The 24,310-nt window shown below is 51.5% G+C and overlaps 6 protein-coding genes across 6 annotated transcripts; 3 read left to right on the plus strand and 3 right to left on the minus strand.

Moving 5' to 3' along the window:
- Positions 1–7,374: 7,374 nt before the first annotated feature.
- On the minus strand, positions 7,375–9,766 carry MAA_07448 (N-terminal fungal transcription regulatory domain-containing protein; the record flags this gene model as incomplete). Its single annotated transcript, XM_007825446.2, has 3 exons — positions 7,375–7,670; positions 7,751–9,437; positions 9,557–9,766. 3 exons carry the CDS (start codon positions 9,764–9,766, stop codon positions 7,375–7,377), a joined length of 2,193 nt encoding a protein of 730 aa, XP_007823637.2.
- A 2,354-nt stretch (positions 9,767–12,120) lies between these two features.
- Positions 12,121–13,612, plus strand: MAA_07447 (Aldehyde dehydrogenase domain protein; the record flags this gene model as incomplete). Its single annotated transcript, XM_007825445.1, has 2 exons — positions 12,121–12,569; positions 12,631–13,612. The coding sequence occupies 2 exons, from the start codon at positions 12,121–12,123 to the stop codon at positions 13,610–13,612; spliced, it is 1,431 nt and encodes a 476-aa protein (XP_007823636.1).
- A 634-nt stretch (positions 13,613–14,246) lies between these two features.
- MAA_07446 (mitochondrial import inner membrane translocase subunit TIM10) lies at positions 14,247–14,620 on the plus strand (the record flags this gene model as incomplete). Its single annotated transcript, XM_007825444.1, has 2 exons — positions 14,247–14,344; positions 14,428–14,620. The coding sequence occupies 2 exons, from the start codon at positions 14,247–14,249 to the stop codon at positions 14,618–14,620; spliced, it is 291 nt and encodes a 96-aa protein (XP_007823635.1).
- A 396-nt stretch (positions 14,621–15,016) lies between these two features.
- MAA_07445 (STB2 protein) lies at positions 15,017–17,803 on the minus strand (the record flags this gene model as incomplete). Its single annotated transcript, XM_007825443.2, has 2 exons — positions 15,017–17,477; positions 17,556–17,803. 2 exons carry the CDS (start codon positions 17,801–17,803, stop codon positions 15,017–15,019), a joined length of 2,709 nt encoding a protein of 902 aa, XP_007823634.2.
- Positions 17,804–18,880: 1,077 nt separating this feature from the next.
- On the plus strand, positions 18,881–20,359 carry MAA_07444 (CTLH, LisH motif protein; the record flags this gene model as incomplete). The annotated part of the gene is made up of 3 exons (XM_007825442.1): positions 18,881–19,034; positions 19,109–19,242; positions 19,334–20,359. The coding sequence occupies 3 exons, from the start codon at positions 18,881–18,883 to the stop codon at positions 20,357–20,359; spliced, it is 1,314 nt and encodes a 437-aa protein (XP_007823633.1).
- A 1,835-nt stretch (positions 20,360–22,194) lies between these two features.
- On the minus strand, positions 22,195–23,254 carry MAA_07443 (uncharacterized protein; the record flags this gene model as incomplete). Its single annotated transcript, XM_007825441.2, has 2 exons — positions 22,195–22,701; positions 22,745–23,254. 2 exons carry the CDS (start codon positions 23,252–23,254, stop codon positions 22,195–22,197), a joined length of 1,017 nt encoding a protein of 338 aa, XP_007823632.2.
- Positions 23,255–24,310: the final 1,056 nt, after the last annotated feature.

The following is a 24,310-nucleotide window of genomic DNA, read 5'->3' on the forward strand; positions in this document are numbered from 1 at the left end:
CAGTCAAAATGCCGTGCCTTGTTTCTCAGCCGCGGCCGCTGTCGAGGTGGCCCAACGGGCTTGAAGGGTTGACGGATTTGAGACGAGAAAAAAAAATACGGCGTGATGCAGCGCGGCTATCGTGCATGATTCGCACCAAACTGATGGCAGGGCTGGCAATTCTTCCGCCCGTCTTCCTTCCCATTTCTATTGCATACACCGCTTTGTCCGGTTTGTGGGTTTGGACGGGCTTGCATGGTTGTCAGGGATGTAGACACCAAAGAGCTTTCACATCTTAGCGCCCAGCCCGCAGCGTATTTCGAAGCCCCTCGCTCATCGCAAAACACCGTTGTAATTGCACATCGCGGCATTGGCGGATCGTAGTAGATTCCGCGTCAAGGCAAAGCTGCTGGTATTCTCTTTATTGGAGATTTGGTGACGTCGTTGGATCGTCGTGCGTGCAATATCAACAGCCGGGGAGCATCGGCGCCACCGAGGACTTGGGGCGAACGATGAGAGCTTGAGCAGCATTTTTGCATCCAAAAATTCTGCCATTTGAGGACAGAAACCTGCATCACCACTTTGTTTGGGTGGCCCAAAGCTGTCGAAGTACAGGTACTGTACGGCCAGGCCATGTAGACATAGCACATATAACTTCATCAACAGAGGCGCGGGGGTTGTCGAGCCTCGGCATATTGCAGCCAACAAGATGCGAACATGAAAGGGGATATTCAGTCTCTGGATTACGCATTGCTACCGCGGACTGAATTCGAGCCTTTGGATCTCACTAATTGGGTCCATGGCCGACAGGCTGCTGTTCAGCGTTCATATGCTACCATTATTCATCAGTTGATGCACCGGCAAGCACGTCTCTACCTCATGTTGAAGCCGAAGGAAACTTGACACCGCACGGCATCAGCTTCCTGAGCGCCTCAGTGAGCACCTGGCTTTCTTCATTCAGCCTGAAAGTGTCCAAACACGTTCCCGACGCTGGCACCACAGGGACCAGGCATTCGTGTGTGTCGGCAGAAGGCCGTAACGAGGCACGAACCAACAACACATGCCAACTTGCCGCTCGCTGACCTGAACCTTCCCTCCAGTCAACCTCAATTTATGCCAAGCGAAATGCGGATCCTTTGTTGCTGATGGCATTCCGCTGTCCATTGAAATTGGACTCGTTGCCATGACATCTCTGAAAGGGGTGTGTGCCAAGGCGAATCCTGTATTCCATTATTAGTACTGTTACTGTTCTTGCGCTTTGCTTGCTTCTGCTTGACACCCCCTCAGTCCGGATTTCAGATGTCATAGCTCTGTGACGGCGATGCTCCTGCCATTCTCAGGAGAGGGATCAGGGATTCCGGTGGCTGGCCTACACCATCCCGACTCATCGTCCAGAGTACCCTTCTCCAATGACATCTCCGAACGGTACGGACTCGAATTCCAGAGTGGAGTAAATGCGAGTGCCGTGCGAACAGCGGCAAGGAGATGTCATTGCAACGGCCAGGGAACCTCCATGTCTCATGAACCACCCTCACCTCGGTTCAACAGTCTTCTCATTGGCGATGAACTTGACCAGCCCACCCTCCGGACAATCGATTCGTGTTGTAGAGGTTTGTTCAGGCGGTCAAATAAAATAAAGTCAAAAAAAGAAAGCTAAATTTAGTCTTGAAATACCTCAGTTCAACTTGGACAGAAAGCTGTCTGAGCGCCTTTGTAACGACTTTCACGGCCTTTGTCAAGAGAGAGCTCAGGCTCTCTCTCCCGCGGCACTATTCGGCGTTGTGACAAGATTTATGGCCTCCTAATCCATTTCCATGCTTGGAGCCGGAAAGTTGGTTTCCGAAGCCGAATCTATATTATCCGGACTTGGTCTAGATGGCTCTTGGCCACAAGAGGAACAAGTCATGTCACTCCCATGTGAGGCCGGGTACATTACGCAGTCGACATTCTTCAAAACAAGCTGTCCGGGAGCGTGCTTGTGTGAAAAAACGGCAGGGTGAGTGAGTTGTGACCACACCGTGCTGGAGATGGCAGATATTTATTGGCCATGAACGTCTAGTCCTTGAGACTAAAAGCTGTGGGTGCTTGCTGGCTCTCCCAACCCTGGCGCGGTCATGTACCCTCCCAAATTTCAACGGCAAATACCCCGACGTGATCTTGAGCAGTCCAATGGACAGAAAGGGTGACTACAATGCGTTATCAGCCTATCGTCAGTGGCTCTTGGCCCTAAACCACGCGCCTGCGGGGAGGACGAGAGGGGTGTGTGCTTATAGGCAGTCAAGAGCCGAGGGTCGGATGAAAGGGTCCTTCGGTGAATTATCTGGACAGTTTGGACGAAAGGGGGTTACAGGATTGCCGGTCGAGCAGTGATACCCAAAATAGCGTCCTGGCAGGCCGTGGCCCGGAAGTGGACGTGCTTCCCTTCTCTGGCAAGATTACAGAGACGCCTCATCGACAAGACAGGCCGCGAGTACAGCCTTTCAAGTCGAATTTATAGCCCTACGTCATACATACACATGGAACGCGCCCGGAGTGTTTTGGGCGTGTAACCATGCAGACAAGTCAGCCAAGTGGACGAACCCAAATCGCGATGCCTTTGACAGTTGGGCAGGTCGTGATACCTTGCGCATACCTTGGAGAGGCCTTGGGACTTTGCACAGAAGCAAAACATGCAACTCCAATGTCTCCTTATCATTTTAAAGTACTACCAGGTATCTGGATCGACACGTGGGTGCTCTCGACCAGATCCAGCAACAAAGCACAGCATCACCTGACGGTCAGCCTTAAACTGATGCCATCGTGTTGGCTGCAGCAGAAGATGCAAAAGAAAGAACAGCAATGAAGGCAATTACCGAGCGGCTCGCCCCGTCTGCACAATCATTTATTGAACCAATTTACTGCTGCGCAGCCAGAGTGTCCAGTGTTGGTCTGGTGGTACTCCGTACCAATGGTACGAATCATGGTTTCGTGGCCACCCTCTTCGGCTGGTATCAAATCTCTATCTGGAGTACTATAAGCCGCAAGAGCCGACACAATAAAAAGGTGTAGGTAGAAGACGGGGAAAACGGGCATCGTTAGAGCTCACGGACGTACGTGCGCATACAGACAGGACCAAGCAAGTGATGGGACGTGATGGGATATACCAACGTCTACTGAGACGCAGGAACATGTCGAGGGCCAACAGCAAGACAACTTTCAGTTGCCCAGAATGATGCGGCATCCGATTCTTGTATGTACCAATGCAAAGCTCTCGGAGCGGTTATCCGTACGGGTTCGCACAACGGACTGTTGCCATGGGGTTGCCCAGCCTTACGGCGCAACCTAGACCGCCACCAGAGTCAAAACGAAAAGAACTTGTCATTGGTCCCTGTCCAAAGAGAAGGCTTCTACTCTTCCTGGTTCTTTACTCGCTCGGAACAAACGACGATAAAATGGCCAGGGTCCCATTTCCGGCAAGGCATCTATCTATGTTTCCTGAAGAACGAGTCAAGACATGAAACAACAACCGGCGAGGTGTAATTTCATTTCTCTCTCCGAGTTTCTTTTTACGCTTCCCCACCGTCATGGCAGTCGCTATCAGGAGTTCAATATCGGTCTCGATCTCGAGTTCAGGGACCCTTCCACTCCATCAGAACCATGCACACGGAGTAGGTTCAAGGCACCGGTTTGGGAGGCGTCCGTGTGTACGCGAGGGCATTTCTTTGGCCAGAACGGCCTGGCCACTGCCAGGATATGATTACCACTTGAGGGGGAAACAGCCGTTGGGTCCAAATGATGCCTCCACGTCGATGACAGTGCCATGGCCATGACCACGACCATGGACATGTCGTACTCTCTCTGTGCCGAGTCCGAGGGCCGCCATTTCCAATAACTCTGGGCAATCTAACAACACTCCCCCTCCTCTCCCTCCTGATGTTCTATCCATGACTAGTTCATCAACCCCGTTGGCCCGTTCAGACGACAAGGGTGCTGCTGCCCTTCCGCCCCCCTCCGAAAGGCACCTTGTCTCCTGTCAACTCAGCAACCCGGACTCGACTCAAGTACTGCCAAGCCCGGTTTCAATGTTTCCTTGGCCTCTTTTCCACTTTTCCACCCAACCAAATGGAGCGGCAAGGCGTTGCCTAGCCTCCAAGACGAGCCCCATGGTGATCTCCGCGTGATCAGTAGGGGCGTGCGTTGCCGAAACAAAGGCAGGCAAGGATGGGGATGTGCTTTTCGGCCGAAACCAAAGACGCGGTGGCCGGGAGCCCCATTGCAGACGAAAATAGAGTTTGTATGCTCCGGTCTGTCCTGTCAAGCTGGGCCACGGCTGTTCAACTATTGAGCTACCACCTGGCGTAGCGTGCTCGACCTTCTCTTTCCTGCTAAGCCCCGGAGACTTTTTTTTTTCGTATTTTTGCTTTTTTTGCTTTTTGCCTCTTGCCTTTTTTCTCGGCAGATGGCCCGGAAAAGCTTGCGGTCGTGTTTGCGAGAGATGGTCTGAGCAACGCTCTCTTCCAAATACATACATCTTTTGGGGGGTTTCCTAATTTCGGCGCATTGAACACCAGGCTCCTTGAACACAGCTTGAGCTTGAGACAGCCGTTGACGGGATGGACGGGTCTCGAAGCCGACAGCCATCCCCCGGACTCTTTTCATACGCACGCTTCCCTCGCTATGTAAAATCCCGAGTGCAGCCTGTCCAATCCTTCCCATGGCCATCTTGCTCACTCTCCCTATTCGTCCCCTAATCGTGCCCGCCGCCCCATAGTAGTCGGGCTCGGCTTTTGTCCTCATCTTGAATGATGGACATTATGAATGAATCATGGAATGCGGAAAGTATTTCCACGGAGCAAGCGGGAATCTACAACCTTTTTCTGCGCGAGTATTTCCCCCATGCCGCCCGACAAACACAAGTAGATGCTCTGGCGGTTATATCAAGAGAATCAGACCAAACGGGAACTTCCCCAGACGCCGGGTAGGTATTGCCTTGCCGGCGGTACAATGCCCGCAGATGCCAATTTTGGGCTGGGGACTCCCTTCACGTAGCGGCCAGCAGGGATGGTGTACAAGACGATCATGACGTTTACCGTGTGAGGCTTCTGGGGGCCTCTCCTTAACCTGACATATCGTGTCGAGGTATATTTGGCAGCAACCTTTACTAATCAGTTAGTCATGACAGTATGTACAGCCCGCCGGTTCCTAGGATCTGCGGAAAATTTACATCCATGCTGTAGATGAGCTGTGTCGTGCCATGGCGAAGTTTGGGTATTCGTCAGCGAGACTACGTAGCCTAGTCAACCGAGGCCTCGAGATCAATCAAGTTACCATGGCCAACAGAGGCGTCGATGACATTGAAGGTCTCGAGGTCAACAAGGCCCCTCGCGATATCATGCCGACAGTCGTATTCTGCATGGGCAGTAGGTCATGCATATCGGTTAAGTAAGCTATCTGGAGCACATGGGGGATAACGTGAGCTCAAATATCCGTCTATTCGGTTCCGTGCTATCGATTCTGTATGTAGACTCATCACAGCGCTTTCAGCTAGGGGCTTCAAGCGATGGTGCGTAGAAAAGCTTTCCAAGGGCACTTTGTCACCAGACCAAGTCGCCACCTCTGCTAGTTACGCGTGGTGATGGCTTCACGGTCAGGACGAGTGGCTGACCCATTTGATCTGGTCAGAGTTGGTGCTTTGTGCTTCGGAGCCAGTTCTTTGAAGCTATTTTTGCGAAGCGACCAACGAGCCTTGACTCTGACGAACTTTTTGTTCGAAAGATAGTCGTTAAATAAGATCAGATTCATGTAGTTGAGAATAAATGTACCTCGACATAATTCCAGGCCCTACTGGGAAGATGGTAGCATGTCCGCGCGTTGAGTCAAGTTGGTCGTCGTTTCCACCTAGGCATTTACGTACTTCAGCGTCATCCAGTCCGTCACGGTCCGCCGGATAGTAGTCAAGCCAGTCAAGCTCCTACTACTTTTCCTACGCCTCAAGACCTCGGACCACAGCATATTCCTACCGCGCCTGTGCTCGTATCTTTGTACGCAATGGCTACCATACCTTGATTGTCTCCAGGGAATAGAGTACATCGAGCTGCGTCGAGTCGATTCTTCTAATACCCCCGGAGGAGTTCTTACAAGGTCTACTTTGGTCAAGTTCGACGTGTAGTATTGATCATGCGGCCATTAGCCGTGCTTCATAACAACGAGATGTAGGAAGTCGAGTAAGTAACGGCCAATTTTGATTGAAAATAACAAGAGGTGTTGGTGACCATTTAGTCAAAATAGGGCCTGGCGGGCTTTTTACCCTCGTCCGCATGATGTCGTCTCCTCGCCGGTGCCAGAGTTGAAGAGCTTCAAGTACATGAACACAGGCAGGTTACCAGCCCGGTCAGGTCGGTAAAGAACCAACTTGCTGGGAGTTGAGTACCAGCATTTGCACCCTCAATAATCACGCTCGAGTTGCTCGTTTGTCTCATGGCGCTGTAGGGTGGTCAGCGACACTGTGCATAACTGGTGGCAGAATATCACGGCAGACCAGGCTCATCATATTACGAAGATATCTCTTTGTTTAAAATGTCATAATTCTTCCCTTCATAACTACGTAGTAGACAGCAGAACATCGCCCAGCCTCCTTTTATTAAACCAAACTCAATCCCCCCCGAAACCCATGATACATACACAATCCGGAAAAAAAAAAAGTGGACTTCTCATCTCAAAACGGGAGAGAGGGAGGGGAGGGGGAGATAATTACCAACAATCTGCAGGACGATTCTCCGCGGAGCAAACTCGACCCTTTTCTCCCTCAGGGCCGCCTAGCAGGGGTATCGGACCAAGTATTCTACACTGGCTTCCCGTCCGCCAAGTATAACAACATATAAAACATAGCCGCCCGTACAACATGAAGCAAGGAAACAAGGAAAACGGATAAAACCAAAAGGCTCAAAGCACAATGTTCGCGGCGGCGTGTTAATTTCCTACGCCTCGCTGCTGCTCAACCTGCATGCCAAACGCATGCACTCGATTGGGAGAAAACAAGACCCACCAAGGAAAAAAAAAGAAACAAAGGCAAAAACACAGCTAACAAAACCCCTGTTGCATATTTGTATAATGCTTTTGCTTGTTTCTGTTTCTTGGGCCGCAATGGGTTTGTCCCTGTTGGCAGAAAGTCAAATTGATGCGAAAAGAAGGAAATATCGAGTAGCAGTTGCAATGCCAATGCCGTGTGTGGATGTAAAGTGATCAATACTGCTGAGGCTGCTGCTGATAGAGCAAGCTGAGCAGCACTGGAGAAGAGAGAAAAGAATAACAAATAAGTCACGGGGCTCGAGGCAACAAAAAACCCCGAATTAGGTTCCAGCCGGGGGGGAAGACATAGTGTCTGCCACTTTTTGTTCTCAGTGCACACCCAGAGTCCTACGCTCCTTCAAGAGGAGGCACAAAGCCGCCGTAATTGAAATCAACCAAGCCGTCTAGCATCCAATGCTGTGGATCGAAAAAGTCGTAATTCGAATCGTAAGGCATGCCAGCAATGATTGTACTTGGGGCAGCTGCCGCTGCTGACAGGCCGGTAGCACCGGGTGTCAAGGCCCCGTTTGCAGTCAACAGGCTTGATGGAGGGAGAGGATGGGACGGCATGAGGGTGCTGTCAAGCTGCGAGGATGAGGCCGACGATTCGTTCGCGGAGTCCGGATGAGTAGGATGCTTCGTGTCTGGGAAGCAATTATTAGCAAAACCTCCAAAATAGCAGCTTTGGGACTCCCTTGTGAAAACTTGCCTGGGTAGTACTTACTCTCCAGGCTTCCTCGCCCTTGAGATTGGTACTCTTCTCTCCACCGCCAGACTGAATCAAACACCAGGCTCATACTGTGACGACAGCGGACCTTAAGCTGCAGGCTATCATCCATTTGCACGGCCGTGTCATCGTCTGGATTGTAAGCATTGTTCCGGCTATCCAGACGAGCCCCGTTCCACATCTGCACCATCAGTTCAGCCAAGCGCCACTGCAGATCATTGTGAACCACGCTGGTCGCCCGGATAGCTTTGACAGAGTGGTGGAACAGGCTCCGACCGCGATCAAAATCGATTGTCTTGCAGAAGAACGATCTCATCAGCTTGAGCAAAGTAAAGCCAGCCGCAACAAGCATCTGTTGTAAATAATTGGTCGCATACAGCAAAATCGTGCCGCGCCCCCTTTCTCGCGGCGAAGTGACCTTGTCCACTTCGAGAAGCTCGTCGAGGAAGCTAGATGCCGCTCTCCAAAGGCCCATGAGATCATCCATGTAACCCGGAGTCTTGCTGGAATCGAAGAAGCCGGCCAGTCTCATGTGAAGTGCCGCGGCTCGAAGATGCAGATTGACAATCGGCCCAAGCTGCTGAGACATGACTGAAGCTTGGAGCTCGCCAAAGTCTCGACGATAGACTCGCATAAGCATGGCACGGTGTTCATCGCCGGCAACACCTCTGGGATCACTGGCATTGCTATACATCTCCTTGGAGACCTTGTCGCAGAATCGCTCGATTTGAAGCCGGGCTTCGAGATCCGTTGACAGATGAAGAGCTGGGTCGTCACCAGGACGGAGGGCGAGGGTCCAGTCATACAAGGTCGATGCTGGCTGTCCGTATCCCGTTCCCACATTCTGCGCCACGATGTTGCATACCGCCCAAGTAGCGACGCGATCGGCCAATTGCTCCTTATTGAGTTCGACTGACACCCTCGAAAAATCCCTAATGTGATTCGGACGGTGCAATCCTATGCCAGTTGCCGTCTTCATCATGACACCGCAGAGGATATGCGTGGGGTCTGACGTGGTAGTGCTGGTGGGCAGCGGCCACGTACAGAGCAAACACATGGCCTTGACCACATGGTAGTTGCTGGGCACCTCACCGATTGTTGTCCACAAGAACCGGGTCATTGGGCTCGACAAATTGGTGAGAAGATTCGGACAGTCCCTCGGGCTAAAGCGACGGGCCGCAACTGCGATAATGGACCAGAATAGCAGCGGGTGTTGTTGGTTATATTGGTCCGGAGGCTGTTGCGGGCTGAGAAACGGCAAAAATGGGTGGTAGTAGGCGAAGAACTCGTTGAAAAGATGGGTGACATTGTCATCGGTCAGTCGAACGCCCTCTAGCTCGTACGAGTAATGTGGCGCGGCGTATGCGCCGCCTCTCTTGAGATGAAGAAGGGAAGAAACGGCCTCGTCCGAACCCATCAGGGACGTGTTGCGGGTGTGTGTATACGGCGTAGCACTCGGGGCCACAGGGGAATTCATGTCGTCGTCATCGCCGGCTTCCAACACAAAGCCTTGGGCTTTTGCTCGATCAATGTTGCGCCGCAGTCGCTCAATCTCTTTTTCCATCTCGGCGTGCTTGGAGCGCTTGCCAACTCGTTTGAAGTTGGACTCGATCTTGCATTCGAGCTTTAGACGGTTGCACCGAGAGCAACTCTGAAATGGATGCTGCACAACGTCGCACCGCAGCTTTACAAAAAGAAAGAAGAAAAAGATTGCCTGTTAGCGTACAACCGAGCAAACGGGTGACGGAAGCTGGTGCTGTGGTGGTGGGAGGCCCGGCCGTCCTTGATTCCGATGCAACTCACCTTTTGTTGCCTGCATTCGTTGCAGGCTCTCTTTACGCCGGGCTGGCGTTTCTTATCATGGTCGCCATGGTCACCGTGATCGTCTTCCAAAGCGCTGCCGGGACTGCTCTCGTGTTTGACAGGCCCGCTTCGCTTTCTCTTGGGACCGCTAATCGGGCTCGTTGGGCTGAGAGACGTCCCTCTGCGGGCAACAATTGGAGAGCCGTCCATGCACCTGCGAAGGGCGCGACAGCGTCACAGCCGTCGCAGCTTCGAACAACAACTTGGAGATGAGAGAGGCGGAAATACGGAGGCGCTGCAGCCCAAGGCCAAGGATGGGTGCACGCTAGTTGGCGGGGTAGTTGCACGGGGCGGTATCGCGTTGCGCAGGCAGCGGGTGTAATATATATTGTGCGAGAAGAATGTTCACAAGACCAAATAGAGGAATTGGACGACGTTGTTGATAGTACGGTCGACGGCGGCGAGGGAGGGGGCCGACCGCGGAGGCGATGTTGGCGATGTATGGAGTGGAAGGTTGGACTCGACTTGGAGGTGGAGGAAAACCGGCCCAGTCAATAAGTCTGTACGGAGTAGCGTCCAGTCACCAACTCGCAGCTCTTCTTTACAATGGGTTGAATGGCTGGCTGGCAACGGCTGCTGGAGCCGGGAGCGGGGACGAAACGAAAAAAAAAAGAAGGCGTGGTACGCCGTGGTGGGGGGGACCAATGTAGACTGCTTCCCTCATTGGCTGCCTGCTGGGAGACGCGTCACGTGTGGCACGCATGGTTGGTGGACAGCGGCGCCTTCAACCCCGTACTCCTTCTTGAGAAGGGTCGATGGAAACCGTCACGGACTTTCGCCGCCGAAATGAGGCGACCACAACCCGGAAATGCAGGAGCATGTCTCCGTATAAATGGAGGAGGGACGCGAGCAATGGAGTGGCCGAATGAGGCTGATGGTCACGGGCAATTGGCTATAAATGATGTAGGACGGATAGAACCATATATAGGATATGTGCAATACACAGGCGAGGTTGGTTACATGTTTCGGCGATTAAGCCACAACGTAGACGGACTTTCCCCGTTTTACGGCGTTCGATGCAGGCAGCCTGTGCAGCGGTTCTCCATCCATCTCCACGTTTCAATGCTCTGCTCGGGACAACTTCTGCATACTCCGCAGTACGTACTCGGTAGGTGCTCGACCGACCGAAGAAGCATGCTTTGGTGCTGCAATCGACAATGCCACGCCTCTGACTGGCTGCAGCGTATCCACTTCCCCATTTGTTCCTGCTGGGCATTACGGAGTAGATGGATTGGATTTTTTTACATAAATTGTTATCCGGCGGCCCAATCACAATTCCTCGAGTCAGTCACCAGGTGCCAGCGCCGTCTTGGGCTGCCCGCCCGCGCCATGTCCTCATAGAGTCATTACAGTTCAATGTTGCTACCATGACCACCGACCACGGCAGCACGGCAGCGGCCCTCGAGCTTCGGGTGTCAGGCTCCATATCTCAGACTCTCAGACTCTCAGAGTAGGGTCTTTGTTCATGCAGCTCTGCCTCGTCCCATCGTCTCGTCTCGCCTGGTACATACCCCAATCATTTCCAACTCTGTGCTGCATCCGAGGCAACAGCGGGTATACATATGCCCCATCTGCTCAGTCAATAATAAAGTGTGTCTTGGTGCCGTGTCTCGCAACCACATCTTAATACTCCATATACCAGAGAATACGCGGCCATTTCTTCAACACAATGGTCGAAGTCAAGTCTTCTCGTCCGCCACAGAAGAGGACTTTGAAACCAGCCCCCCTGCCTTCGACTTATGTTGAGTCCTCGAGATCCAAATCGGAGGTGCAGTTTGCCCTTCCAGCAGATCAACCACAAGTTGGTAAGCTCAGCTCTCATAAACAAAGATCTGCCAGTCGGCTCACCGTAGATGCAGAAACGGTTCGTATCAACACTTGTGCTGTCTCCCAGCCGTTACTGGAACCCGACGCTCTGCAGCGTTTCGGGTGAAAATTGGCGGCTGGGCCCCTTTGAGCTTGAGTCTCGTGAGCTTATGAATAATGCAAGTGGGCGCCGATATCCCATCAGTCATCCATCACCTCCAGCTCGCGGTATGCTCGGGATGTAGTCTCGTGGCTCTCAAAAAAGACTGAACGGATTAATAGTCAGCACCATATTCCCTAACTCCGTCCATCAAGCCCACCCAAGTTTTCGGAAGCTCTTGTTATTGGCGGTGGGGGTCGTCGGAATCGATCCGAAGTCTCCTCGGATCTGTGCTCGGCCATACTATATCTTATTGCTTATTCAGTTCACAATTGATGGATTGAACCTCCAGCTTGGAATAATGCGGGGCCCTGCAACCCGCAACTGCCGATCCCCCTGATGAGGCCTGAATCATTTAAATGGCGCCGGGAGCATTAAAACATGACATTTGCCGTGCCGACCTCTAGAAATCGTTCGTTCGTTGCGCTTCTCCAAGCCCGCAAACGGTGACGCATTCCAGGAACTGCATATTCAACTGCATAGCCAAGTGTCACGCAACTTGTCTTCTTATTCTATACAACTTCAACAACCAGACGTCATGGCGACTGCTGGTGTTTTGCCGCTCGTCATCAATGGCCAAGACTACTTCCCAGACAAGACCTTCGACGTCAAATCTCCATCTACGGACCAGGTCATCCACAAATGCGGTGCTGCTTCCGTAGCAGATGCCGCAAGAGCTGTCGATGCCGCGGCCGACGCTCTCAAGTCATGGCGTAAAACAACGCCCTATGAGCGACAAGCCATCTTTCTCAAAGCCGCCGAAGTTATGGAGGGCCGTCGCGACGATCTTATCAAGCATATGACTGACGAAACTGGAGCTACGCGAGGCTGGGTCGACTTCAACATCAGCAGAACAATCGACCTCCTCAAAGACATCGCCGGCCGCATCCCAACTATGGAAGGCTCGTTTCCGCCAACAGTTGACCGCAACAGAAGTGCAATTGTCATGCACGAGCCTTATGGTGTCGTGTTATCCATTGCACCATGGTAAGAGATCCAGTACCCTAGACGCACTTCCCCAAGATGAATCACTCACATTTCAGCACAGGAACGCCCCGTATATCCTTGGCACCAGATCGATTGCATATCCAATCGCTATGGGAAACACTGTAGTCTTCAAGGCATCCGAGCTATGCCCCAAAACCTTGCGGGCGATTGTAGATGTGTTTCATCAAGCTGGGCTTCCTAATGGTGTGTTGAATATGATTGCTCACGCACCCGCCGACGCGGCGGCCGTTACATCTTCCTTGATAACCAATCCGCATGTCAAGAAGATCAACTTCACGGGCAGTACTAACGTCGGTCGAATCATTGCAAAGCTGGCCGGGGAGCATCTTAAGCCAGTAGTCTTGGAACTCGGCGGCAAAGCTCCAGCCATAGTCTGGGAAGACGCAGATTTGGATCTAGCTGCCAAACAATGCGCAACGGGCTCATTCTTGCACAGCGGCCAAATTTGCATGAGCACAGAGAGAATCTTGGTGCACAAGGCCGTAAGCGATGCTTTCCAGCAGAAATTCGCCGCTGCAGTTGCGAATATGTTCCCTGTTGATGGAGATGCGCCCATTCTCATCAACACCGCCGCGGCCCAAAAGAACAAGCAGCTCGTTTCTAATGCCACTGAGCGCGGAGCAAGCGTCTTGTACGGCGACATCCACGCTCAGGAAATTAGTCACAACAGGCTGCGACCCGTCATCCTGAGCGGCGTCACTTCCGAGATGGACATTTACAAGACGGAATCTTTCGGACCTACCGTTTCAGTAATCGAGATTGAATCCGAGGAAGAAGCCATCCGTATCGCCAACGACACAGAGTATGGGCTGACGTCCGCCATTTTCACAGAAGACCTAAGAAGAGGGCTGCGTTTCGCCGCGGAACTGGAGACTGGTGCAGTCCATATCAACAGCATGAGTGTTCATGATGAGACCTCATTACCTCATGGCGGCACCAAGGCAAGTGGTTATGGACGATTCAACGGCTCAATAGGACTGGCTGAGTGGACGAGGACCAAGAATGTTACTTTTGAGAAGTAGGCAGGCACTAGTCCTGATCGGGAGTACTAGTAGAGAATACTTGACAGACACAATCAAGACGACTGAAACCACATGATGTCACGCGTAATAGAACAATGCCATATAATCAAATAAAAACTTTTGGAAAAGGATAGATAAAATTTATTCCAGGTCTCATGTCCATTAATATTTTCAATACCAAATCTCCGCGGCGCGGCACCAATTGCGCTGAGACGGGCTTCTTTTCTAGTCTCCTACTGTCCTTGGCCTGGTATAGCCCAATACTGTTTTAGTTTTTACGCTTACACGATACTTGTATCATGCGTGTAATTTCATTTGACTACAGAGCGAAACAATCAAACATTAATTAATACCAAATCTCCATCCATCCATGCAGAATCCCAACCACCAGTCCTACCGGGTAACCAACTCACCAAGGCCCCCTACTCCCTTCTTTCTTATCGATAAGCATCCATCATAACGTAAGCACTCCATCACCACCCTAAAATTTATCCCCCCGAGGCTACGTCAAGCCCAGCATCCCCCCATCAACACAGATACAACGTCCCAACCACCATCCCTCCTTCCTCAACGACAAAAAAGACAAACAAAAACACCCGCCCCCACCCTCACACGCACCCCGGCCACCGCCAACATGTCCTTCCTCGGCATCGGACGCCAGCAGCCCACCTCGGAGCAGAAGATTGCCGCCGTAGAAGGCGAGATGCGCATGATGGCAGACACATACAACCGGTACGAAAACCGTTGCTCCCGCCCCCCCCCCCCCCCCCCAAAACTTGAACTGAAGGTTTAATGCTGACGGGGGTGAAATCCAGTCTTCAAAAGACTTGCCAGAAAAAGTGTATCCCCACCGACTACCGCGAGGGCGAGCTGAACAAGGGCGAGTCGGTGTGCCTGGACCGCTGTACGGCCAAGTTCCTGGATACGTCGATGAAGGTCAGTGAGATTATGCAGCAGCAGGGCCAGGCCATGGGCGGCGCGCCCCAGGCCAGCGGGGGTTTGTTCTAAGCTGTTTGGAGGAGAGGGGCGCTCTCCGGGGTCGAGATGAGGGAGGATTCACTGGATAGGAGGCGGATACGGGGGTGACGTTGGGAGGGAGGGATTTGAGCTCGGTCCGGAGCGGAGGCTAGTGTACGAGTATAGACGGTTGGGATACTTGATGCGGATGGGCATCGCGATAAAACGATTTGTAAATTACTCGATGCTATCTATATAAACTATCATGATTTGGGACTTCATCTCCCCACCAACAACAATGGTATCCATCTTGAAATTCGACAAACGCCTTGTATCTTTCGATATGCTTTGCTTGAAAAAAAAAGAAGAAAAAAAGACAAAATCTGCGCCTTGCTTAAAAAAAGAAGAAAGTGATGCGACAAGATATTGCTGCATGGTGAAAAACCATTACGGCTCCCGTGTGATGTTGGGTCCAGTCCCTATCCCCGTAAGTGTGCGAACAAACCAGTGAGGCCAGCTTTCTGTCTCAAGCGTCGCCTTCAACTCTGCTGCTCTACTCTCCACGTCATCTACTTGCCGCTCAAAATTCTGAATGCTGTCTTCAACATCGGCAACTTTTTGGGACAGGCCGTTGATTTCGTATTCCAGACGCGCCAGGAGCACTTCAATTTCCTTGACGCTTTCGGTGAGATTTTCGCGCTGCTCACTTAGGAGCTCGTCCGAGTTGTAGTGAATTCGTTGACAGGCCTCGTTGAGCCGATGATATATGCGTTGTAGCTCAGTTTTGTCCTGACCGTATCGCTCGTTGAGGAACTCTACTGCTCTAATCTTGTCCTCGACCCAGGGCCCGACATCGCTAACAATTTCTTCAATAAGATGATTCAGATGACTGGCGGCTTCTGCATGAGCTTCGACGCAAGTGAGGTAGTCCATCGTCTCAGTCAAGTCAATGACTTCCTCCCATGTTAAAATGGCCTCTTCCGCGTCACTGAAGGACATCCGGCGCGGCCAACGGCTCTCATTTGTGATGTGCTTCGTGGTCAGGTCAGCAATTCCGCAACTGCGACGCCTTGCAACGGAAATTTGCTTGCGGCACGGCTTTTGTTCCTTCTCTAACAAAGGTCCTCGGAGATTATTGTCGTCCTTAACAGACGGTGCGGGTGAAAATCCCTTGTGACTGACGCCTTTGCGAATCTCGGAACCGATGCGACTAAGGTTGTTGTCCGACTCCCCGGCGGCCAAGAGCTCGTCACCAGACTTCTCGTCAGGTTTTACATCCCTTGCTGATGTTCCTGGGTATTGCGCATCATCATTCTGACTGGGCAGCACGTCATCACCTCGCCTGATGGCTGCAAGATACTCCTCTGGTTTGTTCTTCCAAGTGAATGCGCGGGCAATAGGGGGATTAGGTGTCGTGACCGAGGTTTGTGAAGCTGACGGCAGCAAGGCGCTTCCGTTTCCTCCATCTGAGAAATCTTCTTTTGCAGACACGGACAACTTGCTTGCATGGCCTTTTCGGTTGCCACCCACGGCGTCTTTTATGCGACCAAGACCAGAGCGGGCATCGCTCATTTTATCCGCCACGCTTTTAAAGACTCCCCTGCGGAGAGTATCTCTCTCGCCTGACGCATCTGCAATGTTGCTGACGGAGCTGGGTGAATAGGTGGGATAAGACGCTGCACTATTGTCTTCTTTACGCCGACCCCCCAACTCCTCGTCGAGCAGCAAAGCGTGTGTCCGCTTTGGCATAGCATCAGAAGCCTCACTTTTCCCAGAAGAAAACATGCTGCCGAGCTCTGGATCGCCGCTACCAAAGGAATCAGCGACAGACCTTCGAGTCTTGCCATGCCAAAGCCATCTTGGTCGATCTCCATAGACCAAGCTGACGAATCTGTCAATGTCCACCGTTTCGATGTCCGCCAGACCACCCTTGTCTTTGCCCGAGACCATGTCTATGACAAGTTCACCCCTCTTGCCTCCAATTTCAGTTACGGTAGATTTGACCGCTTTCTGCACTCCCCATCCCTCAGCAGCGGCACCTTTGGCAGTCGCTGTATGCAAACGGAACACTGTTTGTCGGTCAAGGCGGCGTGTTTTTTCCAATTTTTGTTGCTTCTGAAAGTAAGCCACGCCTCTCTTTGTGCACTCAATCTCGAATACATCCTTGGAAACTGGTGCGCCGTACCAGTGCAGTCGATTCCTTGCCCCCATCAACATGCCCAGTAATGCTGATACGGTACAGGGACCAAGGATTCCGTCAGTAGGCTCAAAGTTGTAGTGCTCGGCACCAACTTCTGTCCACCAGTTGTTGATTGCTTTCTCCGTAGCATCGCATAGTAACCCGTCAATGTATTGGTGGTCCAGCTTCTCAAACATGTACAGCGCAATCTGACATAGCTTGATGAGTTCGACGACAGACTGTAGAATAGGAATACGGTCGCTTGTCTTGTAGAGCTGGTGAAACTTGGCCTGTGTTGCTTCAGTTGGGTCTGTCAGTGCCAAACCGGAGCGGCCTGAGCACCCCAATCGTTTGAGATTTTCGTTTACAAAGAAGACTTGACGATGCTTCCGCACGTCTCCATCCGGGACCGGAATTACGGTGAGAGCTGAGGGGAAGCTGCTCAAGTTCGTAATCATCAACTCTCCCAGGCCCGTCTCCTTGGGGCGCGAATTGTGTTGATTGGCGGCTTTGAAGTATAAGCGTAGCCTAGGAGACCAAAGATTTTGATCTTCTGGGATGGAGACAATGCCAACTACTATACAGTGTTTCTCGTCTCCAGTGTAGGTTGTGATGACTACGGTCGGTGATTGGCGGGAGCATGCCCACTGTTCAACCACGTATAACTCATAGCCACCAAGAATGCATCGTTGTTCGATAACAGATACGCACGGGTCTTCTTCAATGAACCTGAGAAATGAGATGATATATCAGCACAAATTGTTGTCGACAGACAGCATACAATGCAGTTTCAGATATATATGTTACCGGCAAGCCAAAGGGTCAGGCAGCACCAAGCGTCGTTGAGGTACCTGAGGGCCTTGGAGAGTGGATGACAGGCCGTCTCGCGTCTGAACTGGGGCTAGATCTTGCGAAATAATTGTTCTTTCCATGGGGCTTTCTTGGGTATTGTGAGGCGTTGCGTCCCTGGAGGGAGGAGAGGAAAAGTCATCATCTCGTCGAAAGCGTCCTCCCTCCAGGGGCAAGGGCGATAGGAAGCCTATGGGTGATGTCATCTGGTGTGACTGTCAACTCGTCAACCCGTCTATGACCAACGGTTCTGCTGCAGTTCGAGCACGAGGACTTCCCGAGGTACGCCCAGGTGGGCGAGGCCGACAGGCGGCACCTAGGTTCTTGACATTGGGCGAGTTCGGTAGTCGCGCTGCATCAGCAGGTTGGGCTGGACAGCTTGGGGACAGATGACGGTCAGTGTGTGGGATGGCATGTGATGCAGTTAGTTGGTAGAGTGGCCGAGTCGTTGAGCGGTTGAGCGGGAATCAATCCGAGCGTGGGAGCTGAAAGCTTTCCGAGACAAGGGACAAGACAAGGGACGGTGGGGACAATGATTGGCGCTGCGGCCTGCAGCGGGGCTGTGCAGCTTCAACCAGACGTTGCATGGCAATGCATTCCAGCGCAACAGCGAGTCCTCAGTCCTCCGTGATCCGTAGATTTTAAATATCAAGTTGGCTTCAATGTTGAGTCCGGCCAAAGACAGCACCGGAAGGCACCGCGGGATATGCACAGAAGTCTCTGAAAGCATAAAAATTCAACGTTGAGAGCCTCAAGGAGTACGGTGAAGTGCCAAACGGGGTGTGTGGTACTTGAGCGCCCAAGAGCACCTGATGGGCCCAGCTTGCACACTGGCAGTGCCCCTCATCAAGTCTTCAGTCACAAATGTGAAGAGCCAGATGGACCACGGTCCCATTCTCATGTAGAATAGTGGTACTACGGACTGACGCCCGCTGCTTATATATCTACGTCGTGAAGCCTCGTGGTGATATGAAGATTGATCCAAGCATTCGGCTGTCGTTGAGCTGCGGGTCCAACAGTTGTCTGCGTCCACATCCCAAGCCTATCGATAAGCCGTCCCCCGAAAGCCGTCCGAGCAAGCGTGACCATCATCGACGTCAATCCCCAACCGAGAGACAACCAGCGAGCTCCATCCACGACAACGCTTCCTCCGCTTGCGTAACGGGCAGGCAACCCCCCGGGAAAAAGCGTTGCCGGCGCGATATCTTGACAAACATCGACTCCACGACCTTCGCTTTCCCACCGTCGCCTGCACTCGCCATCAAGCTCTCAGACTAGCAGCTATGGCTGGAGCGGAGGATGACACGCCTTCGTCGCCCTTTGGGCCGCTGTTGGCAGAACTGGCTCGCATGCGCAAGTCTAATCTAAATGCAGCTATAAACGATGTCGACTCGATAATTGATTTACTCACGGCAGCACGGGAGCAAGTGGCTGGTGGTACGAGACCTGAACCCGCTGCTTCAGTCGCCCAGCATCTCATGGTGCACAGACACGACTAACCCTGCCGACAGATGATGATTCTCACAAGATTGGCATGGCCATGACGACGTTGCAAAATCCAGTCAAGGCTCGGTTTGAGGCCATTACCGAGGACTTAAAAGATGTGACCAAGGCTCAGAGAAGCTTTGGCAAGGCGCTGGACAGGGTGAGTTCTCCTAGAGTTCTACCGGCCTTGTCACCTTAAGCCGATAACATCTTCCTTATAATATGCACATTGAGATTAACTGATGTTCCAGGCTCTTCCGCATCGAGAGCTTCCCATGGAGACAGATGCCATGGCCGACCATCCCGAACTCATCAACCGAGCCATAGCGATGCACCTTTTACGAGAGGGTCAGTTCTCTGTAGCGTCAACTTTCCTCCAAGAAGAACAAAATCTCCGCGAACAAAATCACACCTCTGTTTTATCCCACAGCAAGAGGTCAAGAATCGACGAGGATGGCGATGATGACATGAAGAGGGATGACGACGGGGACGAGGACATGCAAGGACTGCACTCCGAAGATTTGCAGGATAAATTCTCCGAGATGTACCGTATTCTCGCACAGCTCAAGGAGCGTAATCTTGTCCCAGCCATAGAATGGGCGCGCATCAACAACCCCAAGCTGGAAACAAGGGGCAGCAACCTCGAATTCGAACTCAGCAAACTCCAATTCGTATGGCTCTTCAAGGGTCCTTCAGTCAACGGTCTCCCCGACGACGTCAGCAACGGCCGGATGGGAGCTCTCGCATACGCCCGCCAGCACTTTGGCCGTTTTCAATCCCGCCACATAAAGGATATCCAACAACTCTCCTGCGCCATGGTGTATGCGCCGAATCTCGAAGAATCCCCCTACCGCCAAATTTTCGAAATCGACTCCGCCTTTGAAGATGTCGCCACCTCCTTCACGCGCGAATTCTGCTCCCTGCTGGGCCTCTCCGCCGAATCGCCGCTCTACATGGCCGTCACGGCGGGATCCATTGCTCTGCCCCGCCTCATCAAATACACAACCTATATGAAGGAGAAGAAGACGGAATGGACGACCGAAAACGAACTCGCCTTTGAAACGCCCCTTCCGCCATCCATGATCTACCACCCCATCTTCGTCTGTCCCGTCAGCAAGGAGCAGACCACCGAGCAGAATCCGCCTATGATGCTCCCCTGCGGCCACGTCATTTGCAAAGAGAGCTTGCACAACATCGCGGCGAAAGGGTCACGCTACAAATGCCCTTATTGTCCTACAGAAGGGCACCTACGTGATGCTATCAAGATTACGTTGTAGCCATATTTTTCTTTTTGGTTCATGGGTCGCATGCAGGAGGCATATCATCAATTTGGCGTTTTGGAATGGGCGGTAGCGACACAGTTTTTTCTTTTTCTTTTGTTTCTTTTTTGCCCTTTCAATCACGACCTGGACCACGTCGGCTGTCGGTATTGTTTCATGTTCTCTTGGTTGGCTCCGTGTGGTGCTCTTTCTTTATCAATTACCCCAGTGTTACGAGCTTGTTTCAGCCAGTCTTCAGAATACACGAGGAATCACAAGTAGATATAGCATATGATTTGCAGAGTCGCGCCACATTTTGTCCTCGTTTTAAGCAGGTGATATTATGTCAAGTGTTATTGTTTTATTTTCATGACAAATGATGATGCAATCATGGCACAAGTATCGTGTGAGCATGATATCTGGAAACATACCTAGGGAGGTAGTGCTGGGCTGTGCTAAGCTGAAAAACGGTAAAAGACCAAAGAATACACCGTCTGCGCATCATGCGTCAGACACGCTAAGTCAAGTGATCTCGCGATAGCCTCCGCCACTGACTGTATGGAAGTAAACGTGAACCTGTATATACTTTATGCCAGTGATTCACTCTAAAACTTGAAATGGGCAGACATATTATATATTATGGAGGTCTCGTCCGCATTCCAAGAGTGCATCCTATTTATTTCTCTCTTGGACTTTTATCTCTTCTACTATAAAGACATAACGCAACCACTCGTGAGTCCTCGCCACTGTAACGCTACCTGAAGCACTGCAACTTGCTGATATTAGCCACAGCAGTCAAATCGAACAGCAATTTGACCATGACGCGAAAGACGATGGCCAACACAAGTAAGTTGCCTTTTGTAAGCTTCAGGAATTAAAGCTGGCGAGATGCAGAGGGCAAAAAAGATACCGCGGCCGGTATTAACAGCGATGCCCTTTACAGTAAAAAAGAGGCCAGCTTAAGGGAAGGAATCCGGAAGAATTAACCAGGCCATTAAAGATATAGAAAGAAGGCGGAAATAAGGGCAGAGCCAAAAAAAAAGCACCACAAATGTATCTTAACAGGCACTTAAGGCATTTAAAAAGGCAGCTGACAGGTGCCTTAGGTGCTTGTTTAGCTGTATTTTTGGTGCTTTACTTTGGCTTGGCCCTTATTCGCGCCTTCTTTTCCACATCTTTAATGGTCTGATTGATTCTCTATTATGTAAATTTAATGTTTAGTCCTTATATTCGTGAAAGTACAGCCAAAGGCTGTCAAGGAGAGTTCCAAGGAAATCGTCTATCAAATCCCTATCCACCCGAATTCCAACCAATCCTATCCAACCTTTTGGTGAGAAAATTGCTGATGATGCTAGACCATCAGTCCCCCAGATCGGAACCCAACTTGGGGCGTATTTCTGACTGGAACTGGCCCCCAGAAAACATCGATAATGTAAATAATGCTTCACTCACTCTCGGCACGTGGTATCCTGTAACTCCCCGTTGCTAAATTCTGGAAAAGGCACTGGTGTCTGTCTCCCACAGCCGACGCCAATATTCAATGAGAGGTCAAGGAAAGACAAAAGAAAAGGAAATGAAAAACAAATATCCTCGAGTTGTTTCGATCAAAAAGACATGATCGGTCGCTTGGCGCCTCATGAAATGCGCACATACGACAGTGGTCGCTGCCATCGTGAAGCCAGCCCCACGATATACGAGCTTTACGACAGATGATCTTTTGTTTTCGGGTGCTCGTAACTCGTAGCTTTGTACAGACCCGCCAATTTACTTTCCAGGGGTATCCAAACTTTTTTATAGTGTTTTCAATTTTGTTTTTTTTTTGGCCACATCTGCTTCTTCTTTGACGAGGGTATCTAGTCAATGGTCATGCGGCTTGGTACCTGTGGCTTGACATCGTGGAGGCTGATTGAGGTGGCATCTGGCTTTTCTTCAACCCTTCGCGGAGCCAGCAGGTGAGCCTTGAGTCCCTTGTTGAAATTGCTCATGCAAATGATGGCGTTCGTAATCGTCAGGATGATCAATAATATGGTGATGACGGCAAATGCTGTAAGCGATTTGCGGACGGCAAAGTAGGAATCTTTGTGACTGGGTTGGTAGATGCGAACAAGCTTGAAGACGAAGTACGATGAACCACCCAGAAACAAAATCATGACACAAACCATGCCGGGCTTGTTCTCTCGGCGGGTAAAGTATGCCGCGGCAAGGAGAATGACAATGGTAATTGGAATGGTGGCAATCGTCAAGGCAAACTCCGGATCAGATTTTTGAGCGACAACGACGACGAACTGAATAATGAAACCCAGGAAGAAGAAGAAATCGAACTTGAGAAGCGCAATGTAAATCTGGGGAATCGCTGTTAGCTATCAAATTTATAGCAACTGCAGTCCTTGAGACGAGGCATACCTGATAATGAAGAAAACGCTTCTTCATACGATAATCAGCACCGATGTTCTTCAGAATATCCCATGCAAATTCTTGATACAACTTCCAACAAATGAAGCCCATGCAGATAGATGCAAGGCCAATTACGGAAGGAATTGCAATGAGAAATGCTTTGACTTCAGAGAAGAGCAGCGTTGAGGTAACGCCGATCTCAAGAGCTGCGTGCTCATCCAAAACCGTTATGGCCATCTGAATCTGCTCTACTTGAAGAGCAGTGTAGACTAGAAGGGCCAAGTTGGCGATGCAGACACCAATGACCTGAATTGTGTTTTTCTTACGGAGGGCATCCCAAACAATGACGAGTTCGTACAAGAAGCCAAAGATGAAGAGAGTCAAGAAGGTCGGGATAGTCTTGTACTGCGACTGAACCTTGTCGACGTTGACAGGCGGGCCTAAACTTGTTTGGAACTTGGCAAACACGTAGGATTCGAAAGCAAGACAAATAATGGCTTGCAATGTGGTGACACCCATGAACGCCGCTGACCATTTGGACTTGACGAATTCCCAGCCATCGTGACGTATACTCGTAGCAGGAGCAGAAGACACAAAGCCCTGTCGACCAGCGTACCCCTGGTCGTAGTTGTTTAGATTCGCATTCTCGGCGTATGTTGGCTGGGTATAGGTAGGCTGAGTATATTCCGCTTGGGGGTAGGCAGGTTGGGGATACGCTTGACCGTAATCTCGAACGTACTCGCTGCTTTGTTCACCGTACGATGATGACTGGCTATAATGCGGCTTGTGTTGAGAAAAGCCCGGGTCGGCACCCAGCAGGGACTTGCGAGACTCGAGTCTAGCCACCGTGGGCAACTTGTCGACTCCAACCGGGAGTCGGGCGGATCTGTCGATGGTGACTGATTGCGCGGGAAATCACTAAGACGAGGGCCGCTATTGCGGCGAGTCGCTTCCGTGGTTTGCGAGGTGGAATGACGGACGTGTTCGTGAGGTGACAGATTTGGTGTGTGATCGAGTCGGTCTGGTCACTGTGGGAATCGAAGACCCAAGTACCGCACGGTGCTAATTGACAAGATTGTGCTACTTCGAGTAAGACGATGTCGGGACAGAGAGAGCGACACAAGAGCGACCAGATTGAGGTCTAGACGAGAGGATAAGGAGGTGAGTAGCGGAAGTAGGTTGATGTTTTAACGAAAGACTAGGATTGAGAGGATGGAAACACAGGAGGCCTTGCGGTAGGGGTCCTAGGATGAGCCGTGTGAAGTTTTTGGATGGATGTCAGTACTGTGGCGGCGGCACGGAGTAGGCAGTGAGTGGGCAGAGAGGGCAGAGGGCAACGGGCAACAGCAGGCTGGTGACTTGAGCCGAAGACGCCCAGGTCCCAAGGCGCACTGGCCAAGTGGGCTGTGTTGCGCGGTCTAGGGGGGAGGCGGGTTGAGGACCTCAATGTTCATGACATGCTGATCTGGACCCTTGGAACTCGGCTTTGGTGGCGCTGCCGGATGGGCAGCATGGACGGTGGCCGGGAGGTGCTTGCATCTGTGTGCCTGTGCCTGTCAGATTGTTCACAGTAGG

Source organism: Metarhizium robertsii, assembly GCF_000187425.2.
Source record: "Metarhizium robertsii ARSEF 23 chromosome Unknown MAA_Scf_3, whole genome shotgun sequence".
Classification (NCBI taxonomy): domain Eukaryota; kingdom Fungi; phylum Ascomycota; class Sordariomycetes; order Hypocreales; family Clavicipitaceae; genus Metarhizium; species Metarhizium robertsii.